The 19913-nt window shown below is 33.3% G+C and overlaps 1 protein-coding gene and 1 pseudogene across 3 annotated transcripts in view; one reads left to right on the plus strand and one right to left on the minus strand.

Annotated features, from left to right (window-relative positions):
- The window catches only part of STRN3 (striatin 3), an 88481-nt gene that overhangs the window by 46089 nt on the left and 22479 nt on the right, over window positions 1-19913 (minus strand). For all 3 annotated transcript variants that reach the window (XM_032481838.1, XM_032481839.1, XM_032481840.1), the window contains exons 2-3: window positions 1203-1306; window positions 658-731 (exon numbers count right to left, since the gene is read on the minus strand). In XM_032481838.1, the coding sequence (XP_032337729.1) occupies window positions 658-731; window positions 1203-1306 (178 nt within the window). The remainder of the gene's footprint in view (window positions 1-657; window positions 732-1202; window positions 1307-19913) is intronic.
- Window positions 8991-9103, plus strand: LOC116664501 (annotated as a pseudogene).

The raw sequence follows: 19913 nt of genomic DNA on the forward strand, positions 1-19913 counted from the left end.
ATGTATTATCCCAGACCACTCAAATTGTAATCATATGAAACCCTAAAATCAACACTAACCTGTTAGCGTTTTCCTATACCAACCCCTTTTCCCTGAATTATCGTTCCTCAGATACCACTCTTAAACTCACTGTTTTAGTTAAGAACAAGGCTAACTAGATACAGTTTCTTCCTTCCCTTATCCTTATTTGACTTCTTCTCTGTAGTTTCCAAATCCAAATTTCTAATTTCTTTAGGACTGAACTGAGTTAATCACAGCATCTCCAAATAAAAATAACCTTTTAATAAAAAATTAAGCTTATGTAGAATGGGATAAGAATTGCCTAGAGGTGTACAAAGAGTTACTCATCACTTTCCACCTCTCATTACCACCAAAAATGCACCCAGTTTTACACAGGTTTCAAAATAAGAAAAATAGGACAAATAACCTCAGTCTGATGATGTAGATGAAGCTACTTACTTTTATTCATTTATTACTTTCCCAAAATTGTACACAGTACTACAAAGACAGTATTACAATGGTCAACCATCTAACTAACCAATGTTATCAAAGCAAAATGGGCGTAAAGAGAACATATGTCTGTCACGTAAAAATGAGCTTAAACCAATTTTTCTTGAATGCGGGGGCAAAAAGGGTTAATGGAAGAATCAAGTTTACCTGATTCAAAGGCTGGCATTTTCAAATCACCTTGGTTCAGTTCTGTGCCATATTTTAATTTGTGATATTTTGCCCTGAAAATTTAATAATAAGTTATTGTAAAAAAAACTTTTTTTCCTTTTCTACAAGGTTAAGTAACTACTGGCATATATTTCTCCAATGACAAATAAAATATAGTATGAATATCTATTTCTTTAAACTTTACTTGCAAAGGAAAATGAAGGCATGAACCACACATAAAAGAAAAAAACAATGTAAATTACCCAACTAAGATATACACCCAAGTAAAGAAAAAATAAACTTTTCCTGATTTGTGAAAAAAATAAAACTTAAACACTATAAATAAAAGATACTATTTCAACTTAAAAATTGTAATCTCTTTTTCTTTTCCTTTCCTATTTAAGAATCAAATCAAAGTATCTTCTATTTTGGGCAGATTTTTGTACCTTTCAAAAAGCTTCCAAACACACTGTACAATAATAATATATAAGAGAATAATACTGTTCTACTTATTTTATTCTTATAAGAAAATAAGGCACACATACCTTTCTTGTTTTAATGCATATTCTAACATCTTTATTCTTCTTACTAAATCCTTCTTCAAGTTTTCTTGACCTTTTCTTTCTCCTTGCAAAAATGCTATCCGGGCCTAAAAATACAAGGTTCATTTATTTTCATTTTTTTTTCTTAACTATGCATAGGAAATTGAAAAAAGGAAAGCAATTCATGTAAAACCCTGCACTTTTACTCATGACAGCGAGATTTAAAAATTCACAGAAGTAGCTGACCAAGCTTTTTTGTTAGAAAACACAATCACTTTAAAAATAAAGGTAACTATGACCCAGGAATCCCGCTCCTAGGCATATATCCAGAAGGAACCCTAGTTCAAAATGACACCTGCACCTTCACAGCAGCACTATTTACAATAGCCAAGACATGGAAACAGCCTAAATGTCCATCAACAGATGACTGGATAAAGAAGATGTGGTATATTTATACAATGGAATACTATTCAGCCATAAAAACTGACACCATTATGCCATTTGCAGCAATATGGATGTTCCTGGAGAATGTCATTCTAAGTGAAGTAAGCCAGAAAGAGAAAGAAAAATACCATATGAGATCACTCATATGTGGAATCCTAAAAAAATACAAAACAGAAACAGACTCACAGACACAGAATACAAGCTTGTGGTTGCCAAGGGGGCGGGGGGTGGGAAGGGACACACTGGGATTTCAAAATGTAGAATAGATAAACAAGATTATACTGTATAGCACAAGGAAATATATACAAGATCTTATGGTAGCTCACAGTGAAAAAAATGTGACAATGAATATATATATGTTCATGCATAACTGAAAAATTGTGCTCTACACTGGAATTTGACACAACATTGTAAAATGACTATAATTCAATAAAAAAATAATGATAACTATAAATTAGCTGTTTATAATCTTTATGATCTCTAGCATTAATAATTAATTATTATATAATATTGAAAGGAAACTTTATATGTAAAAATTGCACCTAACTTCTAACAAACAAGTCACAAAGAACTAAAAAATAGTATTACATTCACAAGTAAATATTTTCCCCCAAATTAGATACTGGTTGTTTAAAAAAACAGTAATATTACCTCAAAAGTATTTCTTTCATGAAATATTTAAAAATTTATCATCTTTTCCATTCCACCCACCCCACTCCAAATCATTTCAATTTCTGAAACAATTATCCAAAATACTGCAAATAGCTTAACGTAAGCCACATTATGTTCAATGACCTCATTACTTTCTGCTGTCATTTTTCTACTGTGAGAGAATTTTTTTTTCCTTTCAGTTGCCTTATTTCCTCAAAGAGGCAACTCTCCATCTTTTTCTGGCCCTTCCCAGCATGTCAGCCTCCCTTATTCACCCACACTAAAGAGTAACATTTAGAGATCAGCATCTGTACAGTGATATTTGCCATAATGCACACATTTACAGTAAAACTAACTCTCATGCTCCTGCTGAGATGACCAGTAAATGTATTTGTTCATTAAGAGAAAGTAGGCTACTTTTTAAGCTAACTTAAGATATTTTTTAATTTTTAAAAATTTCAGTGAGCTTGCAATCAGAACAAATGGATTTAGCTGGATAATTTAACTCATTAAGTTGGGATGTGTTCATTTCTAGAATAATAGGAATAGAAAGAATGCTCACTTTAAAAATAGTACTTAGTACATAGGATGAATACATAGAGGGAAAAATAAAGAAGAACTTATGCCTGATACATTATACACATTAGTTCCAGGAGGATTATAGATCTAAATATGAAGGCAGAACAATACAGGCATACCTTGGAGATATTGCAGGTCTGATTCCAGATCACCACAATTAAGCAAGTCACAAATTTTTTGATTCCCCACTGCATATAAAAGTTATGTTTACACTATACTCTATTAAGTGTACCAGAGCAACATGCTCCTCAAAATAACATATGTAGCTTAATTTAAAGATACTTTATTGCTAAAAAGTGCTATTATCTGAGCCTTCAGTAAGTCAGGGTAGTAATATCAAAGATCACTGACCAAAGACCACCATAACAAATGTAATAATAAAAAAAGTTTGAAATCTGTGACAATTAGCAAAATGTGACACAGAGACATAGTGAGTAAATGCTTTCGGAAAAACAGTGCCAATAGATATGCTTGATGAAGGATTGCCACAAACCTTCAATATGTAAAAGATGCAGTATTTGCAAAATGCAGTAAAATGAGGTATGCCTATAACGCTTTCAGGATGTATCTCAGATTAAGGAACGAATTCTTGAATAAAAGCACTAACAATAAAGAAGAGGATGGATACATTCACTACAATTAAAAAACTTCTGTTTAAGATAAAGCAGGAATTGACAACCTACATCAGGCTTGTTTTTGGGCAGCCCCGAGTAAAAAATGGTTTAAAAAAAACAATGAACAAAATTAGAATAGGCAGCACAGATCCACTGTGGCTTGCAAAGCCTAATATATTTACTATCAAATTTTGCAAACCTTTTATACTAATGTTAAGCAAAACAGATTTTAAATCAAAAAAGGTTATGAGAGACAAAAGATATTATATGCCAATAAAAGATTCAATACAGCAAAAAAATACAATTATAAATATTTACATAACTAATGAGAGATCATCAAAATATATGAAGCAAAAATGGACAGAATTAAAGGGGAAAATATTTCCATAATAATAGCTGGAGACTTCAATAATCCACTCTCAGTAACAGAAGAACCACACAGAAGATAGAGAAATAAAAGACTTGAACAACTCAATAAACCAACTAGATCTAAAAGACACATACAGAATACTCTACCTAACAACAACAGACTAAACTTTCTTCTAAAATACGCATGGGATATTCTCAAAGACAGACCATATGTTAAGCCACAAATTAAGCCTAATCAATTTTAAAATGGATCATTTAAAATTTTCTGTAACCACAATGGATGAAGTTAGAAATCAGTAACAGAAAGAAAATTTGAAAAAGTCACAGATTTGCGGAAATTAAACACACTCTTAAACAACTAACAGAACAAAGAAATCAAAAGAATTAGAAAATACTTAAAAATGAAAATGAAAGCACAACTTACCAATACTTAAGGGACACCACAAGAGCATTGCTAAAAGAAAAATTTATAGCTATAAAGGCTTACATTAAAAAGCAAAAAATATCACAAATCAATAATATAACTTTAAAACTTAAGGAATTTTAGAACAAGAACAAACTAAACCCAAAGCTAGCAGAAAGAAAGAAATAATAAAGATTAAAGTAGAGAAGTGAAATAGAAAAGAGGAAAACAGGGCAAAAAAATTAACAAAATCAAAACTTAGTTCTTCAAAAAGATCAACAAAATTGACAACTATTATCTGAACTAAGAAAAAAGACACAAATTACTGAACTCTGAAGTGAAAGTGGGAACATTACAATCAATTCTACATAAGTAAAAAGGATTATAAGAGAATACTATGACCAATTGTATACCAACAAATTGCATAATCTATAAACAAAACCTACCAAGACTGAATAATGAAAAATTTTTTTTTTGAAAAGGCCTATAGGTAATAAAGAAATTGAATCAGTAATCAAAAATGTCCCAACAAGAAAAACTCTGGACTGACGGCTTTATTAGTGAATTCTACTAAACATTTAAAGAATTAACACCAATCTTTCTAAAATATTTCCAGGTAAGTGGGGATATTCCTTAATTCAATAAGGCCAGTATTTTCCCAAAAGCCTAAGGTAAATAAAGACACCGCAAAAAAACTACAGATCAATATCTCTTATAAATACTGATGCAAAAACTCTCAACAAAATACTAGTAAATCAAATTCAGGAGCATATTACAAAGATTACAAATCATGCCCAAGTGAGGTTTATTCCTGGAATGCAAGGATGGTTTAACAGAAAAAAATCAATGGATATAATACATCATGTTAACAGAATAAAAGGCAAAAAGCATATGACCATTCAATTGATGCAGAAAAAGAATATGAAAAAATGGAACACATTCATGAGTAAAAAAAAAAAAAAAAACCCACTCAACAAACCAGGAGTAAAGGGAAACTATCCCAACACAATATAATAAAAGCCATATATAAAAAACTCACAACAAACATCAAACTCAATGGTGAAAGACTGAAAACCTTCTCTCAAAAATCAGAACAAGGCAAGAATGCCTGCTTTCAATACTCCTGTTCAACAAAGTACTAGAAGTCATAGCCAGAACAATGAGGCAAGAAAAATGAAAGGAATCTAAGTTAGAAAGGAAGAAGTAAAATTATCTCTCTTAACAGATGATATGTTCTTAGATGTAGAAAACCCAAAAGAGTCCACAGAAGTCTGCTAAGACTACAAACTCAGCAAAATACCAGGACACAGTCAACACACAAAAATCAAAAACACTTCAATAAATGAACTCTATACTATACTACCAATGAACAATCATGAAAGGAAATTTTGAAAAAATTTCACTTACAATAGCATCAAGAAGAACAAAATACTTAGTTATTTAAACAAGGAGGTGAAAGACTGGTATAAAAAAGACTAAAAATCGTTGCTGAATAAATTAAAGACATAAATATGTGGAAACAATTCCACATCATGGATTGGAAATTTTAGTAGTATTAAAATATCAATACTACCCAAAATTATCTATGGATTCAGTGCAATCCCTATCAAAATCCCAGTGACATTCCTTGCAGAAACAGAAAAATCCATCCTAAAATTTACATGGAAGCTCAACGGGCCCTCAAAGAGCAAAATCAACCTTGAAAAAGAACAACGGTGGAGACCTCACACTTCCTGACTTCCAAACATGCTACAAAGCAACAGTAATCAATGTAGTATGCTACTAGCAAAAAGACAGACATATATAACAATGGAACAGAATAGAGAAACCAGAAATAAACCCTTACATATATGGTCAAATGACCTTCAAAAAGATTTGAAGACTATACAACGGGGATTGAACAGTCTCTTCAATACATGGTACTGGGAAAACTGAGTATCTACAAGCAAAAGAATCAAGTTGAACTGTTACCTAACCACATACACAAAAATTAACTCCAGAGGGATCAAAGACCTGCATCTATAAAATTAGAAGAAAAACATAGGAGAAATGTTTCACAGCACTGGATTTGGCAATGATTTCTTAGATATAAGACCAAAGACACAGGTAAGAAAATGAAAAATAGACAAAGTGGACTTGATGAAAATGTAAAACTTTTGCACATAAATGGATGCTGTCAACACAGTGAAAAAGCAACCTATGGAATGGCAGAAAATATGTGAAAATCATGTATCTGATTAAGATGAATATCCAGATTATATAGAAACTCCTAAAACTCAACAACAAAAAAGCCTCAATTCAAAAATGAGCAAAGGACTTGAATAGATTATTTCTTCCACAGAAGATAACCAAACAACCAGTAAGCAAAAAAAAAAAAAAAAAAAAAAAAGACACTCAACATCATTAATCATTGGAGAATGGGAGAAAAAAAAAAACCCAAACCCAAACCCATAATGAGACAGCACCCTTATTAGAATGGCTATTAAAAAATAACAACAACAAAAAAGAAAAAAGACCACACAGACACACACACACAAACAAAACAGGTGTTGGTGAGAATTTGAAGAATTTGGAACCTTTATGTATAGTTGGTGTCATAAAATGGTACAGCCACTGTGGAAAACAGTATGGTTGTTCCTCAAAAATTAAAAATAGAACTACCTACAACCCAGCAATTTCACTCCTGGGTATATACCCGAAGACTTGAAAGCCTGCTCTATTTGTACACTTATGTTAATAGTAGCACTACTCATAATAGCTAAAACCTAGAAGCAAGTGACTCAAGTGTCCATCAACAGATGAATGGATTAGTCCAACAAAGAGAAAACAGTTACAAACATGGTAGATGTTAATCTTACTACATCAATAATCAAAAGAAAGACGAAGCAGCTACATTAATCTCAGACAAAACAGACTTCAGACCAAGGAAAATTATTAAGGTTAAAGAGAGACATTACATAATGATGAAGAGGTCAATTCATCAAGAAGGTATAAAAGTCCTTAACATGAATGCATCTAACAATAGCGTGTCAAAATATGTGAGGCAAAAACTGACAGAGCTGCAAGGAGAAATAGACTAAGCCACTGTTACAGCTGGAGACTTCAACATCCTTCTATCAGTAACTGACAGATGCAGTATACAGAAAATCAGGAAATTGACATCTACAGAATATACATTCTTCCCAAGGTCACATGGAACATTCACCATGACAGGACACATTCTGGACTATAAAGCACACTTTAACAAATATAAAACATTAGAAATCATACAAATGTGCTCTCTATTCTGACAGTCTTTTAATTGGCTTTAACTTCACACTTAAAGTGATTACTGATACAGGTGGATTAACATCTGCCATGTTCATAACTGTTTTCTATTTGTTGCACTTGTTCTTTGCTTCTTTATCATCCCCTCTTTTTTGCCTTTTTGTAATTTTGTATTATTTCATTCATACAAGCTATTGGATCACAATGGATTAAACTACAAATCAGTAAGATAGTTGGAAAACCTCAAAATACATGAAGATTAAACCAACACACTGTTGAAAAACACGAGTCAGTGAAGTATCAGGATACATTTTTAAGTATTTTTAACTAAATGGAAACAAAAATAAAACACCACAGTTTGTGGAATGCAGAAAAAGTAGTTCTTATGGGGAAATTTACAACAGTCAATGTAGACATTAGAAAAGATCTAACATCAACAATTTAGCTTCCATCTTAAGCAAGTAGAGAAAGAACAGCATTATAAATCTAAAGCAAGCAGGAAAAAATAAAATTAGAGCAGAAATCAATGAAACTGAAAATAAGCCAATAGTCAATGAAACAAGATTCTATGAAAAAATTAATAAAACTGATCAACTTTTTAGCCAAGCTAACCAAGAAAAATAGGGAAAACATAAATTACTATCAGAAATGAAAGAAGGGTTACCACTACTGATCCCAAGGAATATTATGAACTCTATGCCCACAAACTTGGTACTTTAAATGAAATAGAACAATTTCTTGAAAAATTTACCAAACTTCACACCGGAGAAATACATCTTCCGAATAGAGCTGTATCTATTAAAGAAACTGAATCAATAATAACCTTCCATAGCAGAAGGCACCAGGCTCAGTCAGATGAGTTCAACAGTGAATTCTACCAAACTTTTAAGGGAAAAAATGATACCAATTCTATACAACCTATTCTACCCGATAGAAGCAGAGGGTATACTTGCTAACTCATTTAATGAAGCCAGCCTTACCCTACTATCAAAATCAGATAAATGTCACAAGAAAGTTAAACTACTGACCAATAATCTCTCATGAAAATATATGCAAAAACCATCAACAAAATATTAATTGAAGTAAACTGAATCCAACAGTATATACAAAGAATTTTAAAACAAGTGGGATTTATTTCAGGTAGGCAAAGCTGGTTCAACATTTGAAAATCTATTTATGCAATCTATTGTTAATTGGCTAAACAAGTTAAAGAAGAAAAAGGATATGACCACAATAATAAATATAGAAAAAGCATCAGACAAAATCAAACACCAATCCATGACAAAAACTTTCGGCAAACTAGGAACAGAGGGGAACTTCCACAACTGATAAGATCATCCACCAAAAACCTACAGCTCAATATCCTATTTAATGGTAAAAAACTAGATGCTTCCGCTCTTAAGATGGGGAACACAGACAGGCTATCCCCTTTCATCACTTTTATTCAACATCATACTCAACGTCTTAGCAAATGCAACAAGTAAGTAAAAAACATTTTAATTGGAATGGTACAAAGAAGATAAGCATGGCCCTTGCACAAGGATGACATGCAAATTCATGAAGCATTCCATTTCAAAAAAAAAAAAAACCCGAAAAATGTAAATTATACAGATTGAGAAGAAAAGACTGTTTGCAGATGACATGACTGTCTACATAGAAAATTCCAAAGAATTAACAATAACAACAACAACAAAAACCCTCCTGGATCTAATAAGTGATTACAGCAAGATTTCAGAATACAAAGATAACATACAAAAATTAACTACCTTTCTATATACCAACAACGAACAACTGGAATTTGAAAACTGAAACTGAAACAGAATATCATTTATATTAGCTCTTAAAAGGTTAAGTATAAATCTAACAAAAAGATGCACAGAGATCTCATGAGGACAACAAAAAACTGATGAAAAATCTAAATAAATGGAGAGATATTCAATGCACATGGATAGGAAGACTCAATAATTTGAGACATCAGGTCTCCCCAACGTGACCTGTAGATTCAATGCAATCTCAACAAAAACCCCCATCAAGTTATTTCGTAGATATTGACAAACTGATTCTAAACTTTATACAGAAAGGCAAAAGACCCAGAATAATGAACACAACACAGAAGAACAAAGTCAGAAGACTGACACCACCAGACTTTAAGACTTACTATATCTATATATACAGATCAATGAATATATATATATGCTTATATACACTGTGTATATACATATATATACTATACACAAGCATATAATAATACATGCTAAATGTATAATACAAAACCATAAAACTTCTAGACAGTAACACAGGAGAAAATCTAGGTCATCTTGAGTTTGGTAATAACTTTTTAAATACAAAAACCAAACACATGATGCATGAAAAAAATGGTTAAGTTACACTTTATTAGAAATTGAAAACACTTCACTTCTGCTCTGCAAAAACACTGTTAAGAAAATGAAAAGACATGCCACAGACTGGGAGAAAGTATTTGCAAAATACATATCTGATAAAGGACTAGTAACCAAAACACACCAGAAGTTCTTAGAACAACTATTAACAACTAACTCTTATTAACAATCCAATTTTTAAAAGCGCAAAAGATCTGAACAGACCCTTCTCCAAAGAAACCTTCCATAGCAGGAGGCACCAGAAGTTATACAGATTGCAAACAAGCATATGAAAAGATGCTCCACATCAGTGTCATCAGGAATACGCTAATTAGAAAGAGATACCACTATATATCCATGGGAATGGCTGAAATCCAAAACACTGGCCAGGATGTGAAGCAGCACAAACTCTTTCACCGCTGATGGAAATGCAAAAATGGTACAGCCACTTTAGGGAGAGTTTGGCAGTTCATTACAAACTAAATATACTCTTACTGTAAGATTCAGCAATCATGCTCCTTGGTACCTATTTAAATTAGCCAAAAAACTTGTGTCCACACAAAAATCTGAACATGAATGTTCGTCGCTTCTTTAATCATAATCGTCTTGAAATCAACCAAGATACCCTTTAATAGGTGAATGGATTTTGTTTATTCTCTGGCACATCCATACAAGTGAACATTACTCATCAATAAAAAAAAAAAAAAAGAGCTATCAAGCCATGAAAAGACATGGAAAAATCTTAAATGGATATTCCTAAGTGAAAGAAGACAGTGTGAAGAGGGTACATACTGCGTAATTCCTACTATATGACATTTCAGAAAAGGTAAAACTATCAAAATAGCAACAAGATTAGTGGTTGCCAAGCACTTGGGGGTAAGGAAGATGAACAGATGAAGCACAGGGAATTTTTAGGGATGGTGTAACTGTTCTATATGGTACTATAATGGTAGATCCATGACATTATGCATCTGCCAAAACTGAAAAACCAGTACAACACAATGAACTTTAAACTATGGACAAACATTAATAATAATAATGTATCAAAATTGGTTAACTGAGCAAATGTACCACACTACTGCAAGATGTTAATAACAGGAAACCTGAAGAAGGGTGGGCTGCAGCCTCACAGCATATTATGGGAGATCTGTCAAAAATCCGCTTAATTTTTCTGTAAATCTAAAATTGTTCAAAATAAAGTATTAACAAGTGTTGGTGGGGTTGTGGAAAAATTTGGACTCTTGTGCATGGTTGGTGGGATTATAATAAGATGCAATCATTATGTAAAACAGTATGGAGGCTCCTCAAAAAATTAAAAACAGAACTACCGTATAATCCACCAATTTCACTTCTAGGTATATATCCAAAAGAATTGAAAGCAGGGTCTTGAAAAGATACTGTACATCCAAATTCACAACTGCCCTAATTCACTGTAGCCAAGACATGAAAGCAACACAAGTGTCTATCAACTGATGAATGGATAAACAAAATGTGGTATATACAAAGAAATATTATTCAGTCTTAAAAGGGAAGGAAAACCTGCCACATGCTACATGAATGAGGATATGCATGAATTCAGGATATGCTACATCAAATGAGGCAGTCAAAAAAACTGTGTAATTTCACTTTTAAGAGGTATCTAAAGTAGTCAAATTGACAGAGAAAGTAGAATGCTAGTTACAAGGTGAGGAGGAAGGCGGGAAAGAGGAATTGTTTACTGAGTTTAATGTTTCAGATTTGCAAGATGAAAAAATTCTGGAGATCTGTTTGCCAACAATGTGAATATACTTAACACTACTAAATTGTACACTTAAGAACAGTTAATATTTTCTTTTTAGCACAAGTTTTAAAAACTATTTCTAAGCCTTTTTTAAAAAAGGCAAACCAGATGGAAGAAGAAATCTGCAAAAACATATAGCTGAGAATGGGTTCATATATATAATTCCCATCTGCTCCTAATAACCAAAAAAAAAAAAAAAAAAAAAACACCCAGCCTGGTAGAAATAGTATAAAAAGACTGACAATACCAGGTCATAAGATATCAAAATGGCGCATCAAGATACTAAACACTTCTCAACCTCATTAGCATTCAGAGAAATACAATCTAAAAATACAGTAAAGTAATACAACACCAAATTGGCTAAAAATGTTTTAATCCTGACAATACTATTTGTTGAGGAAGATGTGAATCAACAGAAACTCTCATAAATGACTTATGGGACCATAAACTGGTATAGCCTTTTTAGAAAGTTTTGTATTATCTATTAAGGTTGAGCAAAGTAAATGAACAAACTGAATCTACACATAACAAAGATGAACCAATATAATGTTGAGAAAAAAAGCAAGACACAAAAGACAGAATTCTATATGATCCAGTTACATAAAGTTCACTACCAGGCAAAACTAAACTAATACATGTGAAAAATGCATGCTTAAATATAAAAAAAAACTTAACATATGAAAAAAGAAAAGCAAGGAAAAGATTAAACAAAAGTCAAGATAGTGGTCACCCCTGTGATGGAAGGAGACAGTGATAATTTGGAAGGGGCAAGTTTTAAGGATTCTGGGGTGCTGGCAGTGCTCTAATTTTTGATCTCTCCAAGAGTGCTGTGTGGTTGTTCTCTTTATAATAACTAGCTAACCTGTGCAATTATATCTGACACACTTCTTTTGAATATAAATTATATTTCACAATTTTAAAATCCTTAAAAAATTAATTTCACTCTTAAGAGTTAGATTTAAGAAGTATATCTTTATTGTGAAGATAAGGTCAAAGACCTAGGTCCTTTAGTTAAGAGGAGAAAAAGGTTCAAGAATGGAATATGTAGTAACTTCAATAAAGGATAAACTTTAAAAATAACCATAAATTTTCATTTTTTAATTTGCCCGAGTCAACTAATCTTAATGTTTTTAATTATTTGATTTCAAGAGTATAGAAGTGACTAGATTATTACCTTGGAATTAATTACTATAAACACACTGTAAGGCAGAAATGAACTTTTATAAATTTGTTACCACAACCAATCTTACTTAATTCAGAGGAACAAAATCTTACTAATTTTTAAGATAACTTTTTCCTCTGAATATAGATAAAAGGTACCCACTGGGACCGTATTTTATTACCTGAATTATTCAACAATCAGTATGTGACTATCACATGAGAATCTAAAAAAATTACTTAACATTGACAGAACAATTTTTTAAACTGCAAGGCCACTAGAGGTCACCACTGCAAAACATTCAACATCAATTCAGCTAACACTATCAATCTGAAGTATGTTAGTTACTGTTGTTTTCCGTATTTCTAAAACAAGAATATATTGCTTAAAACAAAGGATTATTTAAAATGTTTTACTGTAAGATATTTCTAACTTTAAACAAAATTTAAGCTGAATGCAAACGCTAATATAGGTAATTTTATTTAATGATTTTTAAACATTCTTTAGAACTTACTGAAAAACTGGGAAATACTTAGAAACTACATCATTAAGGAGCAAACTTTAACATCCAAGGAATTAACAAAGTCAGTGTTAAATACTTCAGATTTGGAAGCAAACTAAATACAAAATTACGTTATAGTAATTAATAATAACTTCATAACACTATTATTTAAAATAGTAGACTCTCAACAAATATTAGTACCCGCTCCCATTAATGGGCAACTAAAATTATACAGGTGACTCTATTCTAAGCACTTACACATTTGGGGTTAAGTAAGGTTCAGCTGTAAATAATCTAAGGTGTAACTATAAAGTCAGGTGATCTATGGATATTTTCTATAAAACGTAAAATACAAGAAAAATTCATAACATATAGAAGTTTCAAAACATAACTAATTATCACAAACATCAAGGAGCTTAGAGTTTACACACACACACACATTCACACAGCCTCATAATTCAGCGTGTTGAGGAACTGTACAAAAATCTTTGTATAACCATCGGTAATACAAGCAGTCAGTTCCCCACTTAGCAAGGTACACTCAAAACATGTACTGTCTTTTCAAGAATAAACAAAAGAGCATGCCTGCAATAGCCTGTAAGACTCTCCATAAAAATAACATATTCCAATTTTTAATATAACTAACAATTCCAAGGAAAAGAGAAAACAACAAATACTAAGATTTCCAGAAGCAAATAAAACCTATATTTCATTTTCAATCCCTGCTATTTATAAGAGTCTACAACAAAATTTAATAAAAATACCACAACCATCCTCTAAAATCCCAATGTAAAAAAAGAAAATAAAAAGTGAAAAAAAATCCCAATGTAATTTTACATGGCAATAGTTGGTTCAAAGCTTAAGAGATCTTCAATTTTTAACTATCAAATCTGTATCTCAGTAAATTCTCATTTATGTGGCATTTGAAAGCATTAAGCTCCAGGTAATCCCCTTTTCTACAAATACAGGAAGTTCACTCCCTCTGAGTTATAGAACTACAAACCATTTTAATGGACCCTTTAAAAACATGTTTCCTGACATCTTGACCATTTTAAAAAATCTGTTGTAAGTAACATCAACGAGTTCAGAAAACTCAAATATTGCATTAAAAAAACACTGCAAATTGCAAATACTGCAAAAGCCAGTAACACTGTATTATAGCACTGATTCAGAATCTGCAGAATAGATTGACACATCTCCTGAGTTGCACAGTCATTTCCTATCAGAATTACTATACTTCAACGTTCTACCAACTTTTAATAAGTTCTCCCACTCTCATGGTCAAACTTGTTTTCTACACTACTGGCAACAAGCTTTCCTTTTTCCTCATTCTATTTTGTACCAGGCTACTAGAAAGTCATAATAAATGGACTCCACTACGTCTAATGTACTTTATTGCTACTTATGTAGCTTTGAGAAGAGAACGAAATTCTTTTTCCAATATGGCTGGGTATAAATTAAAAAAAAAAAAACTAAGTGGGAAAAGCTTCTTCTATGTAAGTGACTTTCAGCTTGCATTATTTCATTTGTTTTCTGCTGATAAGACTGATTCCTGTGGAAGCCAGGAACAAGAGAATGTTGACTTAATAAATGAAAGATTTCTGTACTATCACAAATAGAAAATGGCTTTCACAATACTATAATCAAAGGGAAAAATATTTTTCTTATTATTGGAGGGCAAACTTACGTTCTCAAGACTAGTTTGTTTCCTAAAACCATTTTTTAACCCCCCAAGAAATATTTCAGATTTTACAATTTTAAAAAAGCAATTAAAAATAATAAAAAAAGAATTTTCCAAGTAAGTTTTCAAGATCAACAGCTTAGATTAATTTATTACTCTTTCTCTTAAAAGCCAAAACACTTTCAGTAATCAATTAAAACAATAATGATCAGGTAAGTTATTTATAAATTCATTATGAATCTTAAAATTACTAATGTGAGAAAAACACAGACTTGGCTATGTAGGATGATTTTCACTATTAGGGGTCCACATTGCTTTGCCAAAACCTTTTAGGCCAGATGTGTTCTAGAAGTTGTTACTAAAATGTATATACCACAAATTACTTAACACCTTACCCAATGCAAGTTCCAGTAATAACAAAATCAAACAAACACAACAAAGTACATGAGTGCTCAGAAAGTGGGATAAAGACTATAAACTGCTGTAACCAAAATGAACTAGGGTCCACTCACCTAACACACACAGCAAAGCCAATCTACCGACATTGGGTTGTGGTCAAGAAAAGTACAGCTTTTACTGCAGGGCACCAAGAAAGGAGAACAGGCAACTCATGCTCAAATGACCTGAACTCCTTGATGGCTTTCAGGTAAGGGTTTTTAAAGGCAACATTAGAGGTAAGAGTTGTAGGGTGCTTGATGAGCTTGTGGACATTCTTCTGATTGAGTTCAGCATACAGTCACCACCCTCCACCAGTGGATGTACATCAGATTGTTAACCCTTCAGGAGGAACTAGGAGTCCAGTGACGCCATTATTCTAATCATTCATTAACTGCTTCAGTCTGCTCTTTGGAAGGCTAGGAGACTAAAAAAAATTTTTTTCTACTAACAAGAAACAGGGGAAATTGTTAGTACCCCTGGTTAGTGAGGTTAGTATCCAGGAAGACCCTGAAGGGTACTGCTCAGTTTTAATCTCCCCTTTTCTTTAATGCTCTTCAATCCTGAGGGGAATAGGGGCAGGACAAGAAAGGGACTAAAGTTTTAAATAGAGAGACTAATCATAAATTTTGGCAGGGGGTAGTTTCATTCCCTACTCCTGTTTTAACTTTCTCTAAATCTTTAAGGGAATGGGGCAACAACTACTCTGGCCACTTCCTGCTGAAATGGGGCATAGTCCTGCTTCAATCTGGGAAATGAACACTGAGTTGGAAATAATTCCCGAGTTCAAAGTCTTGGAACTGAACCTTGCATGATTAAGATCTTAGTCCCTCGGTACATTGTTTTGGTGCAACAGACCCAATTAGAATTAGGAGGAAGAGTGAAAACCCAAGCTTTAATAACGCTTGGAAAATAGATCTCATTCCCTGAGGAATTCAGGAGACTAGCCCAAAAACCAGTCTGGACTCAACACTTCTGAGGAGACTTGTTGTAGCCAGCTGCCTAATTTTATCTAAGTAGGTTTTAACTTTGATGTAGTAGTAACATATACTAATGAGCTCCTGGCCACAATATGTCTCTTTTTCCTGCTTAAAATCTAATCTAAAGCAATTTTATTGTCTAGTAATGTTTTGGCTGAAGAATCTAGTGCTTTCTGCTGGGAATTTATAGCTTGAGCTGTCTCACTTATTACTGTTAACAAAGTACAAAAAAACGTAATCATTACAAGAGACCTTGAGACTATAAAGTTGCAGCTGCCAAGTGCCAGCAGATACCGCTTTGAAAATGGCTGGTGGCATCCCTGAGTCCAACACAATTAAGAAAATTCAAGTTCTCAGCTAAACAGGAATGTGTCTAAAGGCATATTCATATTATCTAGCCTAACTCACCAGGTTAGGATAAATAGCAAGAGACTATGATACTGTGATTTATAGTAAGAAATATATATTTGATCTTACTTCCTCTGTTCCAGGGACAGAGCTCCTAAAATTCCTGGAATTTCTTAAGTGGTAAGAGCAATAAGGGTGTCCTTTCCTATCTGTAACAGCCCCTTTCAGCCAAACCTGAATATGTAAATGAGGGGAATTGTGGAACATCCCTAAGGATAAGAACTAGTTGCCAGAGGTTGGTACCAAGATTAGAGAGATGGAACTTTCAGTCCCACTCCCCAATCTATGGGGAGGGGAGACAGAGATTGTGTTCAGTCACCTACGTCCAAGGACTAAATCAATCATGCCAACGAAATGAAGTCTCAATGAAAACCAAAAAGGATTGGGTTCTGAGAGCTTCCTGGTTGGTGAACAAGAACACATCCACATGCCAGGAGGGAGGAACACCTCAAACTCCACGGGAACAGAAGCTCCTGTGCTCGAAACCCTTCCCGAAACTCACCCCATGTATCTCTTCATCTAGCTGTTATTTGTATCCTTTACAGCCTTTGTAATAAATTGTGAGCTGTTTTAGCATTCAATCAAACTTGAGAAGGGAGTAGTGAAAACCTGATTTACAGCTAGAAGGTCCAAAGCAAGGGTGACACCAGATTTGTGATTAGCATTTGAAGGAGCAGGGGAGGAGAGGGTATCTTGTGAGACTCAGCCCTCAATCTGTGGGACCTGATGCTACCTCCAAGTATACAGTATCAGAACTGTAGGATACCCAGCTTGTGTCGTAGAACTGCTTACTGTGTAGAAAAGCCCAAACATCTGGTGTCATAAGTAAAGTAGTAATAAATTACTGAGAGTGGAGGAGACACACAGGGGTGAGTTTTTCCTTAGAGCGACAGTCCCAAGTTTTGCTTAGAAATGATGTGCATTTAGCTGAAAACACATTCAAGAACCCACAAATTTACCAGGAATCTGAATATTACAGAGATAGCTAGACAGGATATATTTAAAAATGAATACCTAGCCTAAAAGGCAATAAATCTTTTTTACTTAGTATCACTATTCCTATATTTCTTTTATTTTCCAGACTACACAGAAAGTAAGTTCCTTGAAAACTTTGTCCCATACTGTTATTATATCTTCCTGCAGGACTACCCTAGCATCTTGCAAATTATTTTTTCCATTTTGTACAACACACAGTGCCAGGGAAATATGTGTTGAATAAATTATTGTTTCCCCAAGTCTGGGAAATAAACAGAAAAAAGTACCATTCATTCTGGCTCACACCTACTTTGAGGTAACTGAGATATATAGCCCCACTCCTAAATTGAAGGTATCAGTGATTTTTTTTTCAGTAGTGAACTGTGCTAATTTATTTGAATGTGTTAATACAAACAAACTCTCAAAAGAAAAAAAATTGTTAATTTTAATACACACACTACAAATTTACTTTTATTTTGTACAGTGTTTCTCAAACCCACAAAGCTGCTCTGGACATTAACTTTTCTATGCTTATTTCTTTATTCCAATTCTTATATTTACTCAGTTATGCATATTTTTGCCAACACCACAACATATTTTTAGCCATTATTTACCTCTTAATCTTACCAAATAAACTTATTAAACAAATACATATGATGCAAAGTAGAAATCTGCTGAGCCATAATACAAAAAAATTAAAGCATATAAATGAATAGTGACGAAAAAGCAAAACTGGGTTACAATACAAATTTATTCTTTAGAATCTAGACATTTAAAAGAAAAAATCAATAAAGGAAATGAAGCGACAGTGCAATTACAGACTTAATGATGGCAATAACGATAAGCTACACTAAGAAATAGAAATAAAGCGCTGAGAATATAAGAACATCAGTATTATTCCAATTCAGAAATGTGGCCTTAGGGCAAGAGGCTATCAACTCAAGAGAGACTCCTGCACTTAAACTCACACACACACAAATCCTGGCCCAACGACCCAGAGCTAGACAGAAGTAATGTGACAGCAAACCAGAATGTTAGAGTACTCTTAACAGTCTTCAGGGGCAGAGAGACAGAGTAGATTTAAGTTTTTTAAAGGGGGGAGAGGGCTGCTCTTGCAACCTACAAGGACACAAAAAGAGCACCAGAAAATGTGACCGTAACTGTCTCCCTAAAACTGACACTGCACAGAAAATTCCACCTGTGAAAGTTCTAGAAAAAGAAAGAATTGGGATTAAGATAATGAGTTAGCCTACCCCTGACTGATATGAGAAAGAAGACAGTAACCACGATCTAACCAGTTGCTTCAAGGTCAAATTAGCAATATTCCTAGGCTCTATTTTCATCAGCCTTTGACCCGATATGATCACATCATTTAGCCTTGTTAAATTAAACAAGGAAGCCATTAGACTGAGTTGGCTTTAATGCCATGGTAGCCTGCATAACCAAACCAAAACCTAAACCTGAAATGCCTAAAGGTTAAGAAATCAAAACCTAAGGACAACCAATCACAGACAGGTAGGCTTTCCCAAATAAAGCAACTGCCTAAGATATAGCCAATCAAATAACCTTGCTTTGCCTCCACCTCTTCTCCTCAGGCTCCTGTTGACAAAGTACTCCTAACGACTTCTGGTTTGGTGCTGCTCAATTTGAATAGATATTTGCTCAAATAAACTGTAAAAAACTTTTTAGTATGCCTTAGTTCATCTTTTAACAGGCTGTAGTTCTCACTATTAAAAGGTGATGTGGAGTAGGACAAAGTAAGAGAAAAACCTCACTCTCCTTTTATTCAGGCAGCTTAAAATCTAATGAAGAACTTGTGTTCAACTTTGTATTATACCCAGAATGCTCTACACATATAAAAAATTTGTTGAAATTATACTGGTACTGGTGTTCACAGCAACAACTTTTTACTGAGTGCCTCCTATGGCTCTGGGGATACAATGACACATTAAACCAATACAATCCCTACTCTCAGAGCTTAGTCTACTATGAGAGACACAGTACAGTCGTCCCTTCAGTATCTTGCAGGGGTCTGGTTCCAGGTCCCTTATATAAAATAACATAATATTTGCATATAACCTACATACAC

This window comes from Camelus ferus, chromosome 6 (assembly GCF_009834535.1).
Source record: "Camelus ferus isolate YT-003-E chromosome 6, BCGSAC_Cfer_1.0, whole genome shotgun sequence".
NCBI lineage: Eukaryota > Metazoa > Chordata > Mammalia > Artiodactyla > Camelidae > Camelus > Camelus ferus.